This window comes from Pseudorca crassidens, chromosome 9 (genome assembly GCF_039906515.1).
Source record: "Pseudorca crassidens isolate mPseCra1 chromosome 9, mPseCra1.hap1, whole genome shotgun sequence".
Lineage (NCBI taxonomy): Eukaryota > Metazoa > Chordata > Mammalia > Artiodactyla > Delphinidae > Pseudorca > Pseudorca crassidens.
Genome location: NC_090304.1, coordinates 40,766,013 through 40,788,688, shown reverse-complemented (window position 1 = coordinate 40,788,688; position 22,676 = coordinate 40,766,013). Strand labels below are relative to the sequence as shown.

At 46.5% G+C, this 22,676-nt stretch overlaps 1 protein-coding gene across 2 annotated transcripts in view; it reads left to right on the top strand.

The window, feature by feature from the left end:
• The window catches only part of INSC (INSC spindle orientation adaptor protein), a 123,552-nt gene extending 101,832 nt beyond the window's left edge, over positions 1–21,720 (top strand). For both annotated transcript variants that reach the window (XM_067749794.1, XM_067749795.1), the window contains exons 10-13: positions 8,928–8,994; positions 13,118–13,273; positions 14,809–14,885; positions 21,095–21,720. In XM_067749794.1, coding sequence (XP_067605895.1) covers positions 8,928–8,994; positions 13,118–13,273; positions 14,809–14,885; positions 21,095–21,223 — 429 coding nt within the window. In that variant the 3' untranslated portion in view covers positions 21,224–21,720. The remainder of the gene's footprint in view (positions 1–8,927; positions 8,995–13,117; positions 13,274–14,808; positions 14,886–21,094) is intronic.
• The last annotated feature ends 956 nt before the right edge of the window (positions 21,721–22,676 follow it).

Here is a 22,676-nt window from a genome sequence, read left to right as displayed (position 1 = left end):
AGATCCCTGGACCTCCTCCAAAGGTCTGTATCCAGCCGTGTGGGCACCTGCCTGTCTGACACTTTACCTGCAGCGAGTTTCTTCCTTTCTCTGCCTCTGTGAAACAGGGTCTTGGAGCACAGCCTTGCTTCTGGGCCTCAACCCCTATATCAGTCTCAATTTTTTTTTTTTTTCTGTATATTTGAGCTCCATGTAAAGTCTTGTTTGGGGAAAAAGGATTTTACTACTAAATGTGTTTGAAAACATTGAATGAGGGGGTTTTCAATGGCCTTTGAGCTCTGAGGTTATGGAATTCCATCCTGTCCCACCTCTGCTGTACTCAGCCTCCTGTTTCTCTTCCAGAGGTGGGGGCAGTGGATTGGTGGGTTTTAGTTCTCTGTAAATTCAACCAGGTGCCTGAACTCTGTGTTAGATGAGCCTCCAACCCAGCTCATCCCTGTCTGTAACCCAGCTCCCCAGCTCCACCTTTCGTCCAGCCTCATCGTCCAGTCAAAGCTGCCCCAGCTTCACGTGCCAGCTCCTACCCCAGCAACTCCGGGAAAGCCTTCCCAGACGGCCCCAGCTCCCCGGGATCACCCTTTTCTTGGAGGCCACACCTCACAATGCAGTGTTGACTTTTCCAATGATATTTCTTCCTTCCCAGTTATTTCATGTTTATCCCCCTGAGGGCATGGTCTCTGTTCTATACTTCCCCGGGATTTCTTCAGGCCTCTAGCCCAGAGCTGGCACCCTTGGCGAAATTCTATAAATGCTTGTTTAGGACGTGAAAGGGAAGAAGTAGGGTGGCACTCCATCAGTTCTTTCTTGTCTTTAGAATCACCTGTGGAAAGGCAGCCAACCATAGAAACTCCCATTCAGAGAGAATTTCTAGTATATAAGCATTTGCATAGGAGGGTTCTACTAATATCGTGAGGCTGATAATATTTGCTGCATTTTACAGATAAGAGTATTGAGGCTCAAGAGAGTATCCCCCAAATCATCTGGTTGACAAGTAGCTAGCCAGCACTGAGTCCTGGCCTGACATAGACCTGGGTCTTTGACTCTTATCTGCTGCCATCTCTGAAAATGAAGAGGGGGTAGTGGAGCTATGGAGTCAGAGAGACTGAATGTCAACCTTGTCTGGGGCCATTTATTAATTGGGTGACTTTGGGAAGTCACAGCCTCCTGGGTGTTGGTTTTATCATCTACCTTGCAGTGTCCTTGTGAGGGCGAGTGAGATAATACACGTAAAGGACCTGATACAATGCTTTGTCCCTGCTAAGTCCTCAGTAAGTGACGACTATCATTATCTTTCAAACTTGATGTTGCAAGGAAGAGCACAGATAGCGAATTATCCAAAATCTTCAGTTTGGTCTTCCAAGCCTTGCTTGATGGAGTTCCAGACTTCCTTTCCTGTTCAATCTCTCACTTCTTAGTTGGACAAGCCCCATAAAGACAAGGTATGGAGTACAAAGAGATCAGGAGTGGTGGCTCACTGGGCTGGCTGTTGGCTGCTTGACGCCTGGCGGGGGCTGGCCCTTTGCAGTCACTGTCCTTGGCTGTGGGGCATGGGACTGGAGGGCTCACTCTGCAGGATCTGCCTTGTTCCCCCTCTTCTCTTCTTCAGCTAGACGCCTCCAGTTGCTGGGTCTCTCACCTACCTGACACGATTTTAGGTCCCTTTCCTTTCAAGTACCTCTCCTGTAGCCAACTCCGGTCATTTCATACAAAATCCAGTAGTGAGGCAGTAAGAACAGGGGTTAGGGGATCAGATGACATGCAGTTAAAGCTTCTCTACTACGTGATCATGTAACTCTGGGCAATTCACTCCGAGCCTCACTTTTCTCATCTGTGAGAAATAATTGAATAATACATACTTCACAGAGATAAAATAAGAATTGAATAAACTAATACAAACTTTTGGTACAGTTCCTGGAACACAGAAACTATGAAATAAATGGAAGCCACTGTCTGTTATTATTATTGGCCTTTGAATGTGTGGTACTCAGCCCTGAATGGGGAACCTTCAGAGGGGAGTGTCCTTATCTGTAAAGTGGGATGGTCTCCTCCAGCTTAGACATCCCATGGCTCTATATGTACAGACCCTTTTTCATCCTGAGGAGTGACTGGCCCCCTCTTGGAACCTCACTGATTCCTAGGAAGGAGGGGCTCAGGGTGGGGAGAGAATGGAGAATGTAGTCAAGCTCTATGCAAATGGAGTCAGGCGTTTTCCTGCCACACTCTCCCACTGCCCTGTCTCTGTCATCCCCCTATCTCCGCCCCCCCCCCCCCCCGCCCTTCCCACCACCCCACCGCTGAGCCAGGCTCTTCTCCTCTGTCCTCAGGATGGCCTCACCTTCAGCCCTGACTCAGAGCAACCACTTAGCTAGTGAGAGAAGACCCATTAAAGAAACAAATGGCTCTTTCCTTTGGCAGAGGGAGGATTAAGGTGATCAGAGGGCTCCCAGTAATGAAGACAAAGAAGATGAATTAGACTCTGAAGTGCTTACCGCCTCCTGAAACACTTAGGAGATTAAATGCCCCTGAGGCTTCCGGTAATGCATCTGCCAATGACGCCAGTGCTGTGCAGAGCCTCTGGGTCTTGGATCTATATTTGTCCGCCTCCCTTTGAACATCTCAGCGAGAACCCCTCTATCAACCCAGCAAACTGAGTCTACTTAATCTGTCCAACAAATTAAGCAGAGGGGCTCTTCCACGCCCCTCTGCTCATCTAGGGGAGCTGGATGTGGTCAGGCATCCAGAAGCACTTCCTGCCTAACAAGCCCTTTGTGGCCTGTGTTTTCATCCCCAGGAGGTATTTTCTAGGGGTCATGCTGCCCAGGGCATCCAGCTACAGGCGTGATAATAGGGTGGGGGGAAAGGGCTGGCTCATCTCTGCCCTGTCTGTCGAGTTGTGACAACCTAGGGTGAAAGGGATGCGGTTATCCTGTCTAAGCCACAGCAGAGACTTTCACTGAACATGACTTTATGGCCTTTAGAAATTAATTGCTTTCACAGAGGTGAACGGTGCTGGTATATTCACTTCCCATGAAGACACATGGTCTGCTTGGCATTTCAGAATGTCCAGATTTTGTAGCATTTCTGAGCCCTCGCTGTGAATACCATTATCAGGAGTCCATTTGTCAGAAATGTCAGTTACCAGGGATTGCCATTTTGACTTACATTGCAAAAGCCCTCTATAGTTTATACAGCCCTATCACATACATATATGACATGGTAGAAACAGTACAGGCTTTGGGTTCAGGCAGACCTAAGTTCAAATCCTGACTCCATTTCCTAGCTGTGTGACCTTAGACAAATTGCTTAACCTCTCTGAGCCACAATTCCCTCATCTGTGAAATAGGGATACTAATATTTTCTCCCTCCTTGTGTCATTATGATGATCAGATGGCATAATGCTCGTAAAGTAGTTAGAACCAAAGAGATACTCAGTGATGAACAGGCCAGGGGTCTCTGATAGAACCAGAGATTGGGATGGGTCCAGACAGAGACTGTCAGGAATCTGATTGGGACAGGAAGGTAGGGTCAGGAAATGTGGTTAATGTGGTGGTGAGTGTAATGTGGCATGAGTCAATGCACGGTGTGTGTTGTTTCAATCTGTGTGTCAGTTTCTGCAGGTTGTACTGTGTATGTGTGCATGCGTGTGTGTGTGTGTGTGTGTGTGTGTGAGAGAGAGAGAGAGAGAGAGAGAGAGAGAGAGAGAGAGAGACTATAAGCCACTTAAAGCAGTGGAGTTCGTTTGCATATGACTATATATGCTTATCTACCGATCCAGAGAGGCTTGGAGGAACCCAGGATCACAACACCCAGTCCTGATTTGCCCCAGGAACCTCTCCCTATAAAGCCAAGGGAAAACTAAGCCCAGAGAACATGGTCTGGTGTTTACATGCTCTCTAATACTGTGAGACTGACACCTCAAACTCGATGCAATTCCCAGGGAGAGAGTTTTGGTTTAGTTTACCAACGGCTTGGGACCTACATCTAAGGCATTTTTATGGCCTTAGTGGCTCTCTCTCCTAAACCCAGAGCTCAGCCCTCCAGTCTCGCACCTTTGGTAGTGAGGAGGGAAAGCCAGGCCTGTGAGAAGACCAGGGACCAGAGAGGGTGGGAGCAGGGTCTGTCTCGGGGCCTAGGCAGGTGCCCTCCTGGTTTCCACACTTGTCCAGCCCTCTCAGCTCCTGTGGCCCTGATCACACCTATCAGAGGGAGGGAGTGGGCTGGGCCTTCTCCCAGACCCCCTTGCCTCGCTGGCCTTGAGGGAGAAAGTGTGTTCAAGGAGACCACACCCTCCCTCTCTCCGAGCCCTTCATCCTTCAGACCACTGCTCTTGGCTTGATTCTTCCTGCTCTTTGATGGAGGAAGTGGTGTGGAGGAAAGAGGGCAGGACAGAGAAGCAGTGGGACTTCCTCTGCTGGCTGGTCTCAGAGCTGCAGTTGACATGGTTGCCAGAGCTTTAGAGAGTTAACACGGTGAGAGTAGAAATCTCAATATTCCATCAGTAGTTAAAGAGTAATTCTAATTTCAGTTCTATGAACTCTTGGCCTTTTTGTCCTAATTACTGCACAGCATAAAAGCAATCGTAACTTTTCATTAAATATATGTCAGGTTTCCTGCATTGTAAGCTCTATCAGATCAGAGCACCCGTCTCTATTTGGGTATCCTGGGTATTCCTCACTTGCCTTTTAAGTGGTATGGTCCTCAGTATTAGTTTATGACAGAGCAAAGGAAAGGCACAGAGGTAGAGTCCAGGTGTGATCAGGGCTGACTGCTGAGCCATTGTTACGGATGTGAGATGAGCCTGAGATTGGTATGTGGACAGGTGTTCCCAGAACAAGCACAGAGTAAACCTTTTCCTCCGCATGTCTGCTATCGTCAAAGGCTTTGCCATCCTCCCTCTTACCACATGGGGGCATTTCTTCTTGAATCAGTGACATGGGATTGCCCCTGTTACTCTGGTTCAATTTGCTATTTGCCTCAATGTTCCTAAGGTCTCTGGGAGGCCAGAGGAAAAACGATTTTAAAATGCCACAGAAAGTAATGAGCACAGTGTTTGTTGGGTTCTCTGCTGGGAAGGGCTTCTCCTGTTCTGGTACCTTGCCTCCCTTTGGGAGGGATCTCACATCAGCCTCACATCTTGGCGACGCTGGGTGTTGTACCGGATGGTACTTGATACAATCTTTCAAGGCCTGGGTCCTTTCAGACTCTGTTCCCCGGGGCCAAATAGTATTCATTTTATTTAACAAATGATCTTGGTGCTTGACAAAACATTGTCCCTTAATACTTATCACAGTCTTATTATCTTATTTTTATCTTTTGTAGTAGGCCAAATAATGCCCCCTCCCCAAACCTGTGAGTAGGCTACCTTACATGGTGAAAGGGATATTTTCAGGTATGATTAAGGGTCTTGGTATAGGAACATTATCCTGGATTATCCATGTGGGCCCAGTGTAGCCACTGGGATTCTTATAAGAGGAAGGCAGAAGGGTCAGAGTCAGAGAGAATAAGATGTGACTGAGGAAGCAGAGGTCAGAGCAATGGGGTGCTGGGAGCCAAGCAGTGTGAGTAGCTTCTAGAAACTGGGAAAGGTAAGGACATAGATTCTCCCCTAAACCCACCAGGAGGAATGCAGCTCCGTCAACACCTTGATTTTAGCTCCATAAGACCCAATTAGGACTTCTGACCCCCAGAATTGCAAGATAAAATTGTGTTGTTTTAAGCCACTAAGTTTGTGGTAATTTATTTTAGCAGCAATAGAAAACGAATATACCTCATTAACCAAGGCACAGAAAGGTTAAGTAACATGGTCAAGATCAGATGGAAAATAATGACAGAGCCAAGATTTGGAACAGGTTGGTCCATGCACGTAGCCACTATGCTATACTGCCTCTTACCTAGAACCTCTCTTGAGGCTGATACCCTCTGATTCCCCTAATAACTACAGAGGGATCAGTAGCCTCTCACTCAGGAGGAATAGGACTTAATTAAAAACCATCAGACAGGAATGACTTAGCCTGGGGCAGGGGAAAACTGTTTGTCTGGCTCCTGTACTCTCTCCACTGACAGCATTGCTATCTTGTAGCCAACAAGGTAAACCAGTTGTCCCTAAAATCTCATCCCTGGACTTGACTGTGAAGAGAAACATTGTTGATCTGCCTTCCTGTCTATACCAGGGCACATACAAGGATGTTTCAAAGGGGGGACTCAAAGCAGGGCATAATTGGCATTTATTCAAATTGTGCTTAATTGAATACTTCATCTGCACCTCAGAAAACCACATGGGGTACAGGTTCTGTAAAGAGGAAGTAATTTTCATTAACAGGATCTAAATTAGTCTGACACAAAGACCTACCTGTGCCTGTGACACAGCTAATAATTGCAGTGTAATGAACCTGATGCTGCAGACAAAGGTTTCCTTTTCCTTTTTTTTTTTTTTCCGGTACGCGGGCCTCTCACTGTTGTGGCCTCTCCCGTTGCGGAGCGCAGGCTCCGGACGCGCAGGCTCAGCGGCCAGCTCAGCTTGGCTCACGGGCCGAGCTGCTCCGCGGCATGTGGGATCTTCCCGGACTGGGGCACGAACCTGTGTCCCCTGCATTGGCAGGCGGACTCTCAACCACTGCGCCACCAGAGAAGCCCTCCTTTTCCTTTTTTATGTTGCCTTTCTTTTCCTTCTTTCCTTCCTCCCTCCCTCCCTCCCTTCCTTCTCTTTTGGTTCTGTATGTCAAGCAATCATCTTTATTCAGTGGCCAGGCTGATGATGGTTGGAGTGGAGCTGTCCCTTAGTGGTGAGAACAGAGCCTGTGCCCCCTGCTACTGCTCACAGCCCAGAGAAGGCCAAGTGAACTGCAGTTTGGTACAGGCTTGGCCTTGTGTCTCCTTCCTCATAAGACTGCACACTTTATGCCTCTTGGGAACCTTCTATTTTTTATTTTTTAAACAAAATGCTATTGAATATTTGATGCTTTTTCTTTTTTTAAATAAATTTATTTATTTTTGGCTGCATTGAGTCTTTGCTGCTGTGTGCAGGCTTTCTCTAGTTGTGTCGAGCAGGGGCTACTCTTCGTTGCGGTGCTCAGGCTTCTCAATGCGGTAGCCTCTCGTTGTGGAGCACGGGCTCTGTAGGCATGCAGGCTTCAATAGCTGTGGCACACGGGCTCAGTAGTTGTGGCTCGCCGGCTCTAGAGCACAGGCTCAGTAGTTGTGGTGCACCGGCTTAGTTGCTCCGCGGCACGTGGGATCTTCCTGGACCAGGGCTCGAACCCGTGTCGCCTGCGTCACCTGCGTTGGCAGGTGGATTCTTAACCAGTGGGCCACCAGGGAAATCCCTTGGGAAGCTTCTATTTTTTGACTGCATCTTCTACCTGTATTTTTCTTCTAACTCCTTTCACTCAGCCCACAAACACTCACAATCCTGAAAGGGTAGGAAAAAAGAGCTTCCAAGGACTAACCCTCCTTCAGTCCTATTACCTTCCTAAAATGCAAATAGGAGTTTGTCACTCCCCTCATAAAATATCTGGTGGTGCAGAGTGGCCTTCAGGATGAAGCTTTTGGTGTAAGTCCTGTCCCTCCCCTGGCCACCCACCCCATCATACTTGCCCACCCAGGCCCCTTACCAGGTCCAAGCTGGAAGGGCTGACACATAAGGATGCCACAGCAGCCTAAGGAGGCGTATCCCTTTCTAGCACGTATTTAGTGGGGAACGGAGGAGATAGATATTCTATAAATGTGGCAAACTTTTCCCTTCCTATAGAGATTTGTTACGTGCGTTTATTATCCAGAGTAATATGCCAATGTTGAACCCATTAAAATCTAGATAGTACGCTTTGTTGGTCAACATCACATTACTACTCATTATCCAGTTTCAGAACTAAGCTGCCTGAACTGTGTCAGGAGACTGTTAACTGGCACAGCCTCCAGTTATACCATGTGACAGGCTTTGAAGAAATCTTTCAAGAGAGATAGGCCTGCACCAAGGAAAACATATTATTTTATTTTATTATTGATTTTAATTACCACTTGAGAGTGCTGTCCACTTCCATGGAAGTGGGTGGATTTTCATTTTGCTAAATTTAATGTCAGGAGCAGTGTCATGGGTGGCATCTGAGTTAACAGGTGCCACGTTTCCAACATATTCCAGTGGTGTTTGGCACCCTCTACAGTTTGGGGTCTGTAGGAGGTCCCTTGCTGGCCCATCCTTAATCCAGTTTTGTGCTGTGAGTTCTCTGTGCAAACTTGACTGTGCCAGGGGGCGGGGTTGGGGTGGGCTGTTGGCTGCTCAGCCCACGAGGTTGTAACCAAGGGTCTGTGTTTACCTGGTGTCAGCATCCCTTTCCTACAGGCAGAGCCCTTCAGCCATGCCTGACAAGCAAGGCTTGCAGCCCACAGGCTTATAAAGTGTAGCTGAGCATGAACTCTCACCAGATTCCGTACAATACCTGAAGCTTACGGCGTAATGCTGCCTTCAGTTTCCTAGTCATGATCTCTGTCTTAACCTTAGTCTCCATTCATTTCGGGTTGAAAGTAGGTGGGGTTCCGTATCAGGGCAAGAAGCTGGGATTGGAGGGAACCCAATCCAGGGCAGGGGTTAGCCAAAAATCTGCCAGTTCTGTATGCATTTCAGGGCCTGGGGCCAAGGGACCCTGCAGAAAGATGATGAGGCTCCATCTTCACTCAGGTGACCCTGTTCTCACCTGCAGTGTCCTGGGGCCCCTGGGGGCCATCCCAGAGTCACATGCTGAAGAATGGGCATCAGTCACTGGGGAAACACATCTGAGTGGCAGAAGCCCATGAGGATGGAAGAAAGTACCATGGAAGGATGGGCCAGGTGGACCATAAGGAGTCACGGGCTAAGGGAAAGCTTTGTAGAGCTCCTGGCTCACCTGTCAGTACAGGCGTTCCCATTTTCTTAGCTTCTCAATCCTCTTTTCCAGATTGTGACCATCTTGGCAAACATGTCTGTCCTAGAGCAGTGTGCCTCTGACATCATTCAGGAGAACGGTATGTCTTTTCAGTGGTGTGCACGCCGTACAGGTTATGTGGCTCTGTGGGACCCTGTGCCTTTGTGTTTGTGTGAAGGCCTATGTATTCGTGCATGTGGGTCTCCACACTTGCAGGAGCACATGAATGCGTGCTTATGTGGGCAAGTGGGCCAATATGTAAGTGTTTTCTTGCTTCCACGGGGCTTCAATCTAGTGGGAGGCAGACACGGAACAAAAGAAGAGAACATCAGATGCAGAAAGTAAAGCGGGGAAGAAGATAAGGTAAACCCAAGGTAGGAGGGTGGCAATTGGCTATTTCAGTCAGGGTGGTGAAGGGAAGACAGATTTCACTATGATCCAGAAGTAAAAATCTATTCCTACAAAGGATGCATTCCAACTTTAAATCATTCTCATCATATTGGGTTTGGCCACAGTGGAAAGCCGAAGGGTGGGGGATCAGGTCAGGGCAGCTGCATCCCTTGATGCCTCACCTGAGAGCATCTTTTTCCTCTTGCTCCCCTCCTCCCACCTCATGCGGATGGTGTCACCAAGGTTCGGGTGAGGTGCCCGGAAGCTGATCTAAGAGGTCTCCGCTGGAGGGCAGGTCAGCTGGCTGCCTTGCAGCTGGGAACAAAGTGGTGAGGGCTTCCTGTGACTGAGAAATAGGAGAGCAATTAGCAACCAGTTGGAAACCAAGAGATGCTAACGAGGAGTGTGCTGGGAGCCTAGGCAGCTGCCTCTGCGCCTGTTAAGCCCCTTCTCCCTGGTTGCCCCGCTGTTTTAACACATGTACACATTCCCCATCCCCCATTGCTCTATTACTAATGGAAAGGCATCATTCTGTGTTAATTTTATGTGATTGGGCTAATAATGAGAAACTTTGTTGAGCTGGCTGAGGGTGAGAGGCTGAAGGGGTGTCTTTTATGGCCTGTTCCTTCAGCACCCAGAGCCTGTAGTTCAAGTGGTCAGTGGGAGTGGGTCTCCATAGGCCAATGGATTTGGGATTGGAGTATCTGGCATCTGTGGAGGATTTTATGGTTTACAAAGTGCTATTGATGGGCTCATTCAGTAAAGTTATTGAGACCTACTAGGTTCTTGGCATTGTGCTGGACAGTGAGGACACAGAGGTAAGTTAAGTCCTTGCCTTTGTTCTAGAGTATCTCACACAGTCTAGAAGGAGACCCCACCTGGACAAAAGTGATAACGTGACAAAAGCGTGACATCTGCAGTAAAGTAATGCAGCAGAGGAAGGAGGGCATGGTGGTTGAGACTGTGAAGACTGGAAACGATTGCCTGGGCTTGAATCCTGGCTCTGTTATTTACTAGTTTTGTGACCTCCATTTTTCCATCTGCAAAATGGGAACAATAGTAATATCTACCTCACAGGGATGATGTGGGGATTAATATAAAGCATGTTAGAAGAGTGTCAGGCACAGAATGAGCTCTGTGCTATGTGTATCTGCTCTTTCAGGAAACAGTGGCCATCTCATAGGGTTTAAGTGAAGAGAGTTTGATGAAGAAACTATTTAGCAAAGTGGGTCAGGATTTGAGGGACCAGCAGTGGAGGTGATTCAGCCAGGGATCACTGGAAGACAGTAGGACTCCTTGGTCTGGACAGGGCAAGCCTCATTATGCTTTGAAAGGAAGTCCTCCCACCAGGAGGACTCTGACATGCTTTGTCCTGAAGCCTGGTGATTTTGTCTCTGTCCTGCCCTAAACTGTGTGTGAGTGTTGGTGGTGGGGAGCTGGATGAATGGGCCATACTGGAAAGTCAGAAACTCTGACCACTGGTCACCCTTACACTGGGAGGCAGGCCAGGGCAGTCCAAGCTCTTATTTGTCAATCCAGTGGGATCAGTGTTGCCCTTTCAGCTAGTTTTGCTTCTCCCTCAGGGGCTGGGGCTGAGCTGGAGAGAATGTTGAGGAGGGAACATGGCCTTGGGACCTGGTCTCTAAGCTGTAACTGCCCACAACTCTCAGGCAACTTTTGTGGCACAGAGCCTGACCAGAACTTAGGAAACACATTCTGGATTTTGTAGGCAGCCCCAATTTCATTGCATCTTATCTTTTTCTAGATAAGACTTATAAGGTATACATTTAAAGGAAACTTTGTTTTTTATATATTTGTAAGGCTTCTAACATGAATACATTCACATTCATTCATTTGATATTCATTCCCAAATATTTGAGCTAAGCACTATTCCGAATACTTTGGATATACCCATTCAGGAAGTGGACAAAAATCCTTGCCCCCATGATGCTCACCTGGTCGTATATGAGAAACTATTTTTGGTCAGACTCTAGGTACGAAGCTGGGATTTGGAAAATGGCTTCTTTATGGGAACCTTGACCTGGAGGAATTAGTCAAATTTCTTAATCTTGTGGCACTTCCTGAAGTTGTCATTTTTGTGCCCCCTGTTTATGTCCCCATAGGCCATGCCATATATACTCAGGACATTAATAGCTATGACCTTGTCTTAGGGACATTGTGGGCATAAGAAGCCAGAAGACCGTGTTCCATTCAGTGGCCAGGGAAGGGGTTTGGAGAGAAGCCCCTTGCCCCAGGACCAGAGTTTGTGGTGGCAGAGCCAATAGGGGCTGAGAAAGGGAGGGCCTGCAGCATCCCCTGAGGCTGTAGGGGGGAGAAATGGGGCACTTACACAGCTCACCAGAGAGAGAAATGGCCCCTCCTCAGGACTGAATAACCTCAGGGTCCACAACTAAGTTACTCACTGCCCCCTGAACTGGGATCTAGGAGGCTTAGAAGTTGCATCTGGTTCAAGTAAGATTTGGAGAGGCACATGACTGAGGTACTGGCCTGGAAGTGACTCCTATGTGAACTTGAGAAGTCACTTCATCTCTCCACACCTCAGGTACTCGTCTGTGAAATGGGGGAGAGAGGCAGGGGCTGGGCTAGAAGAACTCTAAGGACCCTTCGGATTCTATGGTCTAAGTTACAGGTTGCAAACTTAGATGCCTGCAGGACCCACACAGGTGATATAAATGGATGACGTGGCTCAACATGGACTGGATCAATCTCATTTCAAAGAGTAAGCTTATAATAAGCTTCAGCAAATTGTTGTTAAGCAGAAATGTGGGCCCAGTCTTCTCAGATCAGGAAGTAATTTTTCAGATGCCAGAAATCTGGATTTTTATAGAAATCTCCCAATTTGCATATTAGCAAAAACTTCTTAAAAAATTAGACACTGTGTAAAGCAAGAAAAAAAGCAAAAATACACCTGTGGGCCATATTTGGTTGAATTTCTAAGCTGGCAAGTGCCACTCTGTGCAGGAAAGAAGGGTGTGGGCTGGGGCAGCTGAGGAATACCTCCCACAGAAGATGGACTTTTACTACAACCTGCAGGATGGGAATGATTTAAATGGAGAGTGAGAGGCAAAAGGACATCCCCTGCAGAAAGAATCAGATGGGCAAAGGCATGACGTGGGAGTGGATGTGGGTGTGGTTTTGTAGGCCAATCAGAGGACAGATCTGGCTTCAGGGAAGGGTGGAGAGGTTCTCAGCTGACCAAATTCAAGCCTAAATGTCTTGGTCCAACTACTCCACTCCCTTCCAGTACATGATACCCCTCTAAAACATTTGATCTAGTGATTATCCAGTCTAGGTTTGGGTCACCTCCCACCAGGGGGACCCATTACCTCTGGACCTGTCTCAGATGCAACCAGCATCAGAGGTGAAGAGATGATGGAGGGTAACCAGATTATCTGGGTTCTGACACCAGCTCTACAGCTACTTACTGTGTGACCCTGGGCAAGATACTTCACCTCTCTCTGTGCCTCACAGTGAATTATTATATAGTGCTTAGTTTATGAGGCTGTTGGGAGGTTTTAGGGTTCGTGCATTTACTGTGTGTTTCGCACAGCATCAGGGATGTAGTAAAAGCTGTTATAGCATTTAAAGGAAATTGAAAGGATATCCTCCAGATGTCCCTTCCAGGGGTGTAGTGACTTGGTATGTGGAATCAGAGACTCCCCCAGGGCAGAAGGAGAAGAAGAGGAGGGCTTGTCCAAGTTCCTCCTGTGGTTGAGAGCCCCGAGTCATCCCAACAGCCTTTGCTTGAGCCTGCAGCTAGAGGAAGTCTCCCTGCTTGGGTACCTACCAACTGTTCATCGCTTTCCACCCAGGGGTCCAGCTTATCATGGGCCTGCTGTCTGAGAAGCCAAGGTCTGGGACCCCCGCCGAGGTGGCGGCCTGCGAGCGAGTCCAGCAGAAGGCTGCAGTGACCCTGGCCCGTCTCAGCCGAGACCCAGATGTGGCACGGGAGGCCGTGCGGCTGAGTTGTAAGTGGTGCTGGCTGTGTCAGGGGAGGAGAGGGGCGCCGGGGCTGGGAACGGTCCTGATTTCATGGTGGCGGTGGTGACAGAGGACTCAGAGCAGGGCCGACTGTGCCGGGAGATGCTGGCATGGGGGCCCAGGGTGCAGCCCCAACTTAGCCTCCTTTCCCCTGGGGCTGAAGCAAGAGAGAGGAGGAGTCTAGAGAGGTTTAAGTTGGCCAGAAGAGTGACTCACTTGTGGCTTCCTGTTAACAAGGACCCCATTCACTCATTCATTTTCTCATTCATTAATTTACTCAGTTATTTGCTTACTCATTTGTTTATTTATCCACACATTCATTCACTCATGAATTCATCCTTTTGTTCATTCATTCATTAACTCATTCATTACTTCATTTAACCACCATTAACTTTCATTAAATCACACGTTCATTCATTAACTCATTCATTACTTCATTTATCCACCATTAACTTTTTCATTAAATCACTCATTCGTTCATTCAGTCAGTCACTTATTTACCCAACAAATGTTTCCAGAGCACTCACTCTATGGTAGGCTCTGTTCTGAGTGCTGGGCATATAACACTGATTATAACCGCGTCCTAACCACAGCGGCCTATAGCCTAATGGAGGTGGTGGATATGGAAAGAAAAATTTACACTTGAGTATCACAGAGCAATGCTCAAAGGCTGTCAGTGACACAATTGGCACACAGAGGAAGTAGCCCACACTTATCCAGGTGGTTCAAATAATGTAACAAGGAGGTGACTCTTCAGCTGTGGCTCCGGGAGTTATTCGGCTGTGAGGGCTAGGAAAGGGCACCCAGGTAGAGGCAGGAGATGGCAGTGTTGCCAACCATCCAGGCACTTGGAGGACAGCAAGAGGTGGCCTTGGGGCAGCAGAGAGCTCTGGCTCCAAAATGACTTTACGGAGGATAAATACATACATACAGAATCTGTCTGCATACCTTTCATACCATCTTATAAGGAGTTATTTTTTTCCATTGTTAGAGTTTGAAAAAGTCAATTTGGGTTGAAAAGCAAAGTCATTTATTTGACTTTCCTCTGTAAAGGCTTAGGAAATATTAGTGTACTCAAATGTAGCCTTCTATAATCTTAGCCACAATATATTTTCTGACTCAAATGGGCAGCTGGGGGTGGAGAGGTACTAGGAAGTTCCTCTGATAAAGATGTAAATGTTAACTATAGCTGGTAAAATCAGAAGAACTTGCATGGGAAGTTCCTTCTTGGGAAGACCTGCAATATCTTCTGTGGCTCATTCCTCCACACTGTGGGTGAACTCCATCCTGGCCAGTGTTCTGGCGCTTCGGGGTTTGGTTTTGATGCTCCAGCTCATCCTGGCCCTGACCAGGGTCCATTTACACCTGAGGGAGCAGAAAGTCTTCCCTGCCGATTGGCAGCCGCCTCCCTCCACAGGACCCCGTGCAGAGGACTGTGTGTGAGAGATGGGAGCACCTCTGGGTCAGGCCTGGCCAGGCCCACCCCGACCTGGGTGTGAGGGTCTCCCCGTGTCTCACGCAGGTATGTCCCGCCTCATTGAACTCTGTCGCTCACCCTCCAAGAGGAACAGCAGTGACGCCGTGCTGGTGGCCTGCCTGGTGAGTTCCCAATCCTCCCCCAGCTTTCTTCCTGGGCTTTGGGGTTGCAGACCAGGGACCAGGGGAACAGGCTGTGCCACGACAGGCTTGGGTAAGCCGGACAACTTATTCTGGATTTCCATTTTTCTCTTTAAAAGAGTAATACTTGTTTCACTTAATTCATAAGATTGTGATGAAAATTATATGAGGTCATATATGTGAAAGGCAGAGGCCTGGGGAACCCCCATTACCACACATTTAGGACCTTTGAGGTCCTGGGGGATCTGACAGCAGGTCTAGACCAGAGGGGCCCAGCTGGCAGGATGCTGGGTGATGGTGGTGATGCTATGGTGCTTGCAGCATGTGGTAGCTAGGGTAAGATGTCTTCTGCCTGTTCCAAAGTGGACACTGTGAGAAAGCCTCCTTTCCTCCTCAGATAGAGCCGCTCTACTGGTTCTCTTCCAGCTTCGTAGCTCCCTCCTCCTTTGTGGAGTAGGACAGGACAGGACAGAGGATTATTCAGCCAGTCCCCAGGATCTTCACCCTCAACCAAGCTAGCACATCCTGGGAGGTCTCCACCCAACTTCTTGATGCTTGGGTCCACCATGAAAGTACCAGCAGCACCAGATGGGGAACACCCAACCTGTCTCTATATCCTCCCTGCTGGGCTGTATTAAATCCTAGAGCAGAGCAGCTGGAAGCATCCAGGAGCAGGGAAGCCCACTGTAAAAGCCCTTTAACTTCCAGAAGGGGGTGCCAGATCTTTGATTTGTCCTCTTTGACTGTGCAGAAGGGATGGATCTAGAGGTCTTTCAAGCTGTTTCACAATAAAGTCCCTTCTCACCCCGTCCTTTTTTTTTTTTTTTTTTTAACTGAGCTCATCCCATTTCTGGGAGCTCCTGACAGGCATTGTATGGTGGTAGGAGCAGCAGGCATTACAGTCAGACACACCTGTCTTGGTTTTACCATTAATGAGCCGTGTGACATTGGGTAGGTCACTAAGTGCTGTAAATTTTATTCGGTAAATATTTGCTAAGTGATTCTATGAGCCATGCACTCTTCTGGGCTTTGGGGATACAGATGTGGGGGGGAAAAAGACAAAAATTTCAGCTCTGTTGGGCCTTTTATTCTGGTACATGCAGAACAACCTTCACCCTTTTGGTGCCTTGGGTGATCTGAAGAAGCTTATGGACCCCTTCTCAGTATTAGGTTTTAAATGTATATAGTAAAATATACAGAATTAAAAGGAAAACCATCATATTAAAATAATTATTAGACTATCAAAGCAGGTGATATGTTTATATATATATATATATATATATATATATATATATATATATACTTTTAAATTAGCTCCTTAAATAAAAGCTAGCCTCAAGTCTTCACTAGCAATGAGCATAAATAATATTGAAGGTACCTCCAAAAATGTAATTTACTGAACCAAACTTGGGTCTGCTTGCCCATGCACAGTAAAGCCAATCGACTGACACCGGGTTGTGGTGAAGGAAAGTGCAGTGGGTACTGCAGGTTGCCAAGTGAGGAGTCCAGGTAGATAGGGCTTAAAAGGCCCAAACTCTCTGAAGGCTTTCAGGGAAAGTTTTTTTAAAGACAGGGTCAGGGAGGGGGGTTGTGTGGTGTGTGATCAGCTCATGGACATCCTTCTGATTGGTTGGTGATGAGGTAAATCAGGAGTCAGCATCATCAACCTTCTGGTTCCAACAGGTCTGGGGTCTATGTGGGCAGCATACAGTTAACTTCTTCCACCTGGTGGAGGTTTCAGTATCTGTGAAAGAGTTCAAAGGACATGGCTCAGAATTTTATCTAGATCCCCTGAGGAGGAACTAAAGGTCCTTGACTTTGTTTAATGGCTAAACTCTTATTAGTTTGTCTTGCTTGACTGTTTTCCTTTCTTTCTGCATTTTCTCACTTCTCTGATTCAATGCACTCTTTGGAACTCGGGGAAGCCTAGGAGACTAAAGTTTTTCTACAGACAAGAGACAGGTAGAGGATATGGAGGGAGATGCTGTTCCAGGAAGGCCCTATAGGGTCTGTGATTTCTATTGGTGAACAAGTAACAGGCACCGCTGAGCCATCTCGATCTGTTGCTACATTCACACACAGCTGAAGGAAAGGCTGTTTCAGTTAGAGGCCAGTGAATGTAAAGGTGTAATTGTTTTCATGCAAGTTCACAGGCCTTCATTTTGTCTGGTCTAGTGAGTAAATGGAGACAGTTAATACCTGGCAAACACATAATCATTGGCCCCAACTACCTTATCTTCACAACTTGGGCAGCCAGCAACTGCCTGACACTGAATAGGCCTGAGAAAATGTTGAGAAACTATAAAGCTCCTTTCAGACACGTGGGCTTGCTATGATTCCTTTTCCATTTTTATCATGAGTTTGAAGGAGAACACACAGAAGGGCGTGGCCTCTATTTTCAACCACTTGAAGGACTTTCTGGTGGTAAAGGGATTACATTTCTCCTTGGGGACAGGTTGTTGGATGCTGAATAGAGCCCCTTCCTTCTGAATCCATCCTTCATGTGCCTGCTGGCCTCATTTTCCTCATGACAGTTTACAATCATGACCTTTCCATGAGCACCCCTTCCCTGGTTCCCTGTTACCTATGGCCTACTGTCCACATACTTAGCCCTTCACAGCCTGGCTCTGACCCACCTGGGGTCTGAAGGCCGTCCACTGCCTCCAGGCCCTGTCCAGCTCGGGTCAGAATGCCCTGAACCACCCTGACACTGTGCTTTGGCCCTTGTCCCAAGCAGATGTCCTCTCTATAGCTCTGCTAGCACCGCCTTCAAGGCTCATATCAAAATCCTCCTCCTTGAGGCTTCCTGGGAGTTCTCTGCGGCTTGGACCTGCCTGCTCGTATTTTATTTTCCCCAGCAGGAAGCATGTTGTGTTATCCTGTGTTTTAGGTGTTATAAGGGGAGGCTCTTGGAATTCAAACACAGGCCTGCCTGATGCTGGATGTCTTGACTTTTTGCCCTGACCATCTTGCTTCCAGCCATGCTTTGTCCCCTTAGGGCTTGTGGCCCTAGTCATGCTACCTTGGCTCATGGGAGGGGATCTGTATTTCTCCCCCTCTACCCTGGAACATTCTCATGGCTGGGTCCCTTTTCCAGCTCTTGTATCTCCATGGGACCTTGGGTTTGGTGACTGTTTCTTGCCTGGCTGAGGGACTGATGGACTTGTCTGCTCAGCCCCCAGCCCCCAGTGTTGGTGGGTGTTCGTGCTTTGTCTCCCAGAAGGGGCTCCATACTTGAGTGCAGCCCCCTGGCTGGTGAGATGGGGGCTGCTTGGAGCCTGGCCTGGCAGATGGAGTTGGAGGCTACCTCTCCTGCCCCTCCCCAAGACTTCTTCCCAGTTTTAAAGACTCTATTCAGGTGAAGGGAGGACATTTCAATTATCATCTCCCACATCTGGAAAAGTGGCAGCATGGATTGTCTCTTGCAAACAGAATTGATTTTTCCTTAATGAAGCGGCTGTCAGTGGGGTACGGGGCTTAATTCTTGCGTGTTTTCAGACTGTCTGGGAATGAGATGCTGGGAAGGCTGTTAACCTTCTGAGGAAAGCGGAGGCCAAGTAAAAGGCTTCAGAAGGGTGAAGGACCCTTTGAGCTCCTGGATGCTGAGGAGGGGGTGCTCTGAGACCATTTGGGCTCATGATGAACCCTACACACTTTCTGAGGACCCTGGCGAGAGGAGGGTATCTATTTGCCTTCGTGGTTTTTGGGGTCTGTTTCTAGTTCTCTCTCTCTTGTGTTTTGCTTTTGCTTTTCTCTCTGTCTAGAGGTTGCCTCCTCCCTTAGGGATGTTTCTCTCTCCTTATTTCCCCTCCCCCATTCTTTTTATCCCTTTAGTCCTCTCCCCCATCTCTACTACCTCTTCACCTCCTCCTATCTCTCTCCTATTATCCTCCCATCCCCAGGGTGTGCTCTCTTTTTCTCTGATACCATCTCTTTCTCTCTTGATCTCCTGTTATGCTTGGTCTCTTCTCTTTCCCAAGTTCATCTCTCTCTCTCTCTTTTTTTAAAAATTAATTAATTAATTAATGTTTGGCTGCGTTGGGTCTTTATTGCTGTGCATGGGCTTTCTCTAGTTGCAGCGAGCGGGGGCTACTTTTCGTTTTGGTGAATGGGCTTCTCAGTGCGGTGGCTTCTCTTGTTGCAGAGCATGGGCTCTAGGCACATGGGCTTCAATAGTTGTGGCTCACAGACTCAGCAGTTGTGGCTTGCGGGCTCTAGAGCGCAGGCTCAGTAGTTGTGACGCACGGGCTTAGTTGCTCCGTGGCATGTGGGATCTTCCCAGACCAGGGCTCGAACCCGTGTCCCCTGCATTGGCAGACAGATTCTTAACCACTGCACCACCAGGGGAGCCCTCTCTCTTTTAATAGTTCCTTCTTGTTCTGTTTTTCTGATGCTGTCTCTTTTTTTCTGTCTATTATTTTCTTCTACATTTTCTCTTTTCATGGGTTTATTTTCTATCTATTTCTTTGTCTCTCTTTTTTTCTTCCCTCTCTTTTGCTTTATTTTTATGCTTGATGATGTAAAATACATCGATGGTTTTATATTCTCATATCTGTGGAAGATCCCTGGTTCCATTTTTACTGTAACAACTCAAAGGCAGTAAGGTTATTTCTCCCAGTTGGAGCCCAGAGGAATCAGAAAGTGCAATGGAGTTCAGCCTTTTAGCCCTTGGGGAAATCATACCCCAGGAGAGGCAGGACACACTAGTTAGAGACAGTCGCCTGGAGTCTCCTTCCTGCCACCATCGTCTAAGACCCTGCTCATGTGAACAGAGATGCATATCCCTTCTCCTTGAACCAGCTTGGACATGGCAGTGTCTGTTAGTCCAACAGACAACTTAAGCCATCCTCTCTTTTCACCAACTTGGCGATTTCTCAGCAATAGATTACTTCTCATGTCTAGGTAATGAGCTATATGTTTGCCTTGTACTCATTATAACCTAGTGTCCTGGGCTTGCAGCATCCTGTCTCTGTGTGTGTAGGTATGAAGGCCCTGGAGTTGGGCTGCTGTGTGATCTTGGGAAGGCCACTTTTCTTCTCTGAGTCTGTCTCCTTATTTCTAAATTGGATATCATGATACTTACCTTGCTGTATCCTGTGGGGATTAAATGAGATACTATGTAGACACTCAGTAAGAGTGGGCATTCCTCCTTCTTTGCTTCTTCTGCCACTCAAGATAGTCCCCTCTCTCTTTGTTTCCCAAGGGAAGGGCATCCTTAAGCTCCCACCTTGTTCCTTGCTCTGTTCAGGCTTGAGAAAGATGGAAGGAATTAATATTCATTGGGCACTTAGTATACATGGCCTCAGCTAACTGGCAAAGAGGTCTAGGTAGGTACACAGCTCACGTTTATAGTTTCAGGTTACTCTAGCAGTAGAACTCAACATTTGTTTGGTTTTTTTTTCAGCATACCTTTGTAGATACAGAGAAAAATAAAAGTCTCTATCCTTAAGGAGCTTAGAGTCTGGTGTGGGAATAAACACCTAAAAAACAGTTGGGGAGGGGTTTCACATCACGGGAAAGATCTGAGCAAAGGCACATGGATGTAAAACAAGATGGCGTACTCAGGGAAGAGTGCAACACTCAGTGTATGGGGACCTGGGCAGTAGTTTCATTCTGCCTGCACTTCTCTTTCCTGTTCATCCCCATCTTGGTGGCAGAAATTCCATTTCCTTTAACTTTATGACCCTCCTTCTTCTCTCCCTCTCCCCTCCTTCCCATCCCAAAATGCTTTGCTCAGAACCTTGCTGAATTTATGGATAAATGAATAGCCCTTGCTGTTCTAAGGTTTCTATAAAGACCTGGAAGTGAGAATATAATTCCGCTGATGCCTCTGGTAGTTCCAGTCTCTAAGATAAATCTTGAACTTAAATATGTCACTAAATTGACCAAATCCTTAAAATGACAGATCTTCAAAACAATCAGTTTCCTAAGATGACTGAAAAACCAAGATGGCAAGACTAATTAAGATCATGAAAACTTTCAGATGACATCCCCTTTAGTGATCAAGGTACCATTGAAATCAGTGACTATGTAATAAGGTTGCTGTGGTGACCAAGTGACAAAAAGGACCATATCACTAAGGTGTCAAGGTGATGATCATCTCAAATTGGGCTGGTAAATGAGCCACTTACTGAAATGCATCTCTCAGGGAAGTTGAAGGCGCAGTCTGATCTCTTCTGTTTTCTCCTCAGGCTGCTCTGCGTAGATTGGCCGGGGTCTGTCCTGAAGGCCTCCAGGACTCTGACTTCCAGCAGCTGGTCCAGCCCCGGCTTGTGGACTCTTTCTTACTCTGCAGCAACATGGAGGAGAGTTTTGTGTAGCAAGTATGGGAGACAAAAGGCATTCGGCCTCATTCTCAAGCCCCCTCTGAGTACATACCTGTTAACGCACCTGACCACACACCAGCCTCCTCACCTCCTTATTTATACTTAATTTATTTTTTATGTGAAATTAACAGAGGGCTAAACATTATAGCAACATCATCAGGCAGTTTGTGGTCCTTGGGAGTCTTTTTTGTTTTTATTTTTTGACTTCTGTGACTTTTCAGTTGCAGATGTTGAAATGCATAATGGCTAATATGACAGATTGTCATGGGTGATTTCACTTTCTTTTGCTTTCTCTACTCTCACTATATAACCTTGCTTCATTTTTTTTAAAACAAAATCTGGTAACAAGAGTATTTTAGCTGTCCAGCAGTTTTTCTTTTTTTTTTAAAGTTGGAATTGCTCTTTCTAAAATATTTTAAATGCATTTCATAGTTGGACAGAATATACTGGAAGTTCTAGTTTTATTCTTTAATAAATGAAATCACATGAAACGTGTCTTGAATTTTCTGATTAAATTATGTCTTAGGCTAACTTCTTGCTTCCCAAGTTTTCATGCCACAAAAACTTTCTCAACTATTAAAACTGCATAGAAAGTATATTGTTTTCATAGCTGCATAAATGGGTTAATTTCTGAGTGCTTTAGTGAGAAATCAAAAGGTTTCCAAAGTCCCAGGAACTCAGTTTCCCTTAGCTTGCTCTTCTTTAACCTCATGGTAAACAGTATCATCAGATGAGGTTTTACTGAAAAATACCTCTTCAAAAGTATACTTGAAAGTAGTGGTGTGCTGGAGTTTGCTTATACCAGTTCACAAGGGACAGTTGTAAGGAATTCCTCCCAGCTCCACGTTCAGTAAGCTCATTTGGTACCTTGTAACTGGAAATACTGAGAGTATTTATACCACATAAATTGGAAGATGCTACAAATCAGAAGCTTTGTGTTGTTGTTTTTTTTTCCACAGAGCTGGTTTACCAATATCATTGTTTGAAAGTATCACAAAAATCTATGAATATGTCTGAAAGATTTATTACTATTGTGATATGATTTTATGCAATTCAAGAAAGTTTTGAAATCCATTACATAAGAGGTTAAAAGAATTACATGATCATATCAATATATGCAGAAAAAGTACTTGATAAAATACAATATCCTTTCATGATTTAAAAAAAAACTTTCAATAAACTAGGAATAAAGGGAAATTCCCTCAACTTGATCAAGATTATCTACAAAAAAACCTACAGCTAACATCATCTATGAAGCTAAGAAACTCAAAGATTTCACAAAAGATCAGGTACAAGGCAAGGATATTGTCTCTCATCACTCCTTTTCAACATCATACTGGACATTCTAGCTAATGCAATAAGATAAGGAAAAAAAACAAGTAGGTATGGTGATGGGTTAGCATACTTGAAAAACAGGATAACCACAAATCAAAAACATATAATAGAC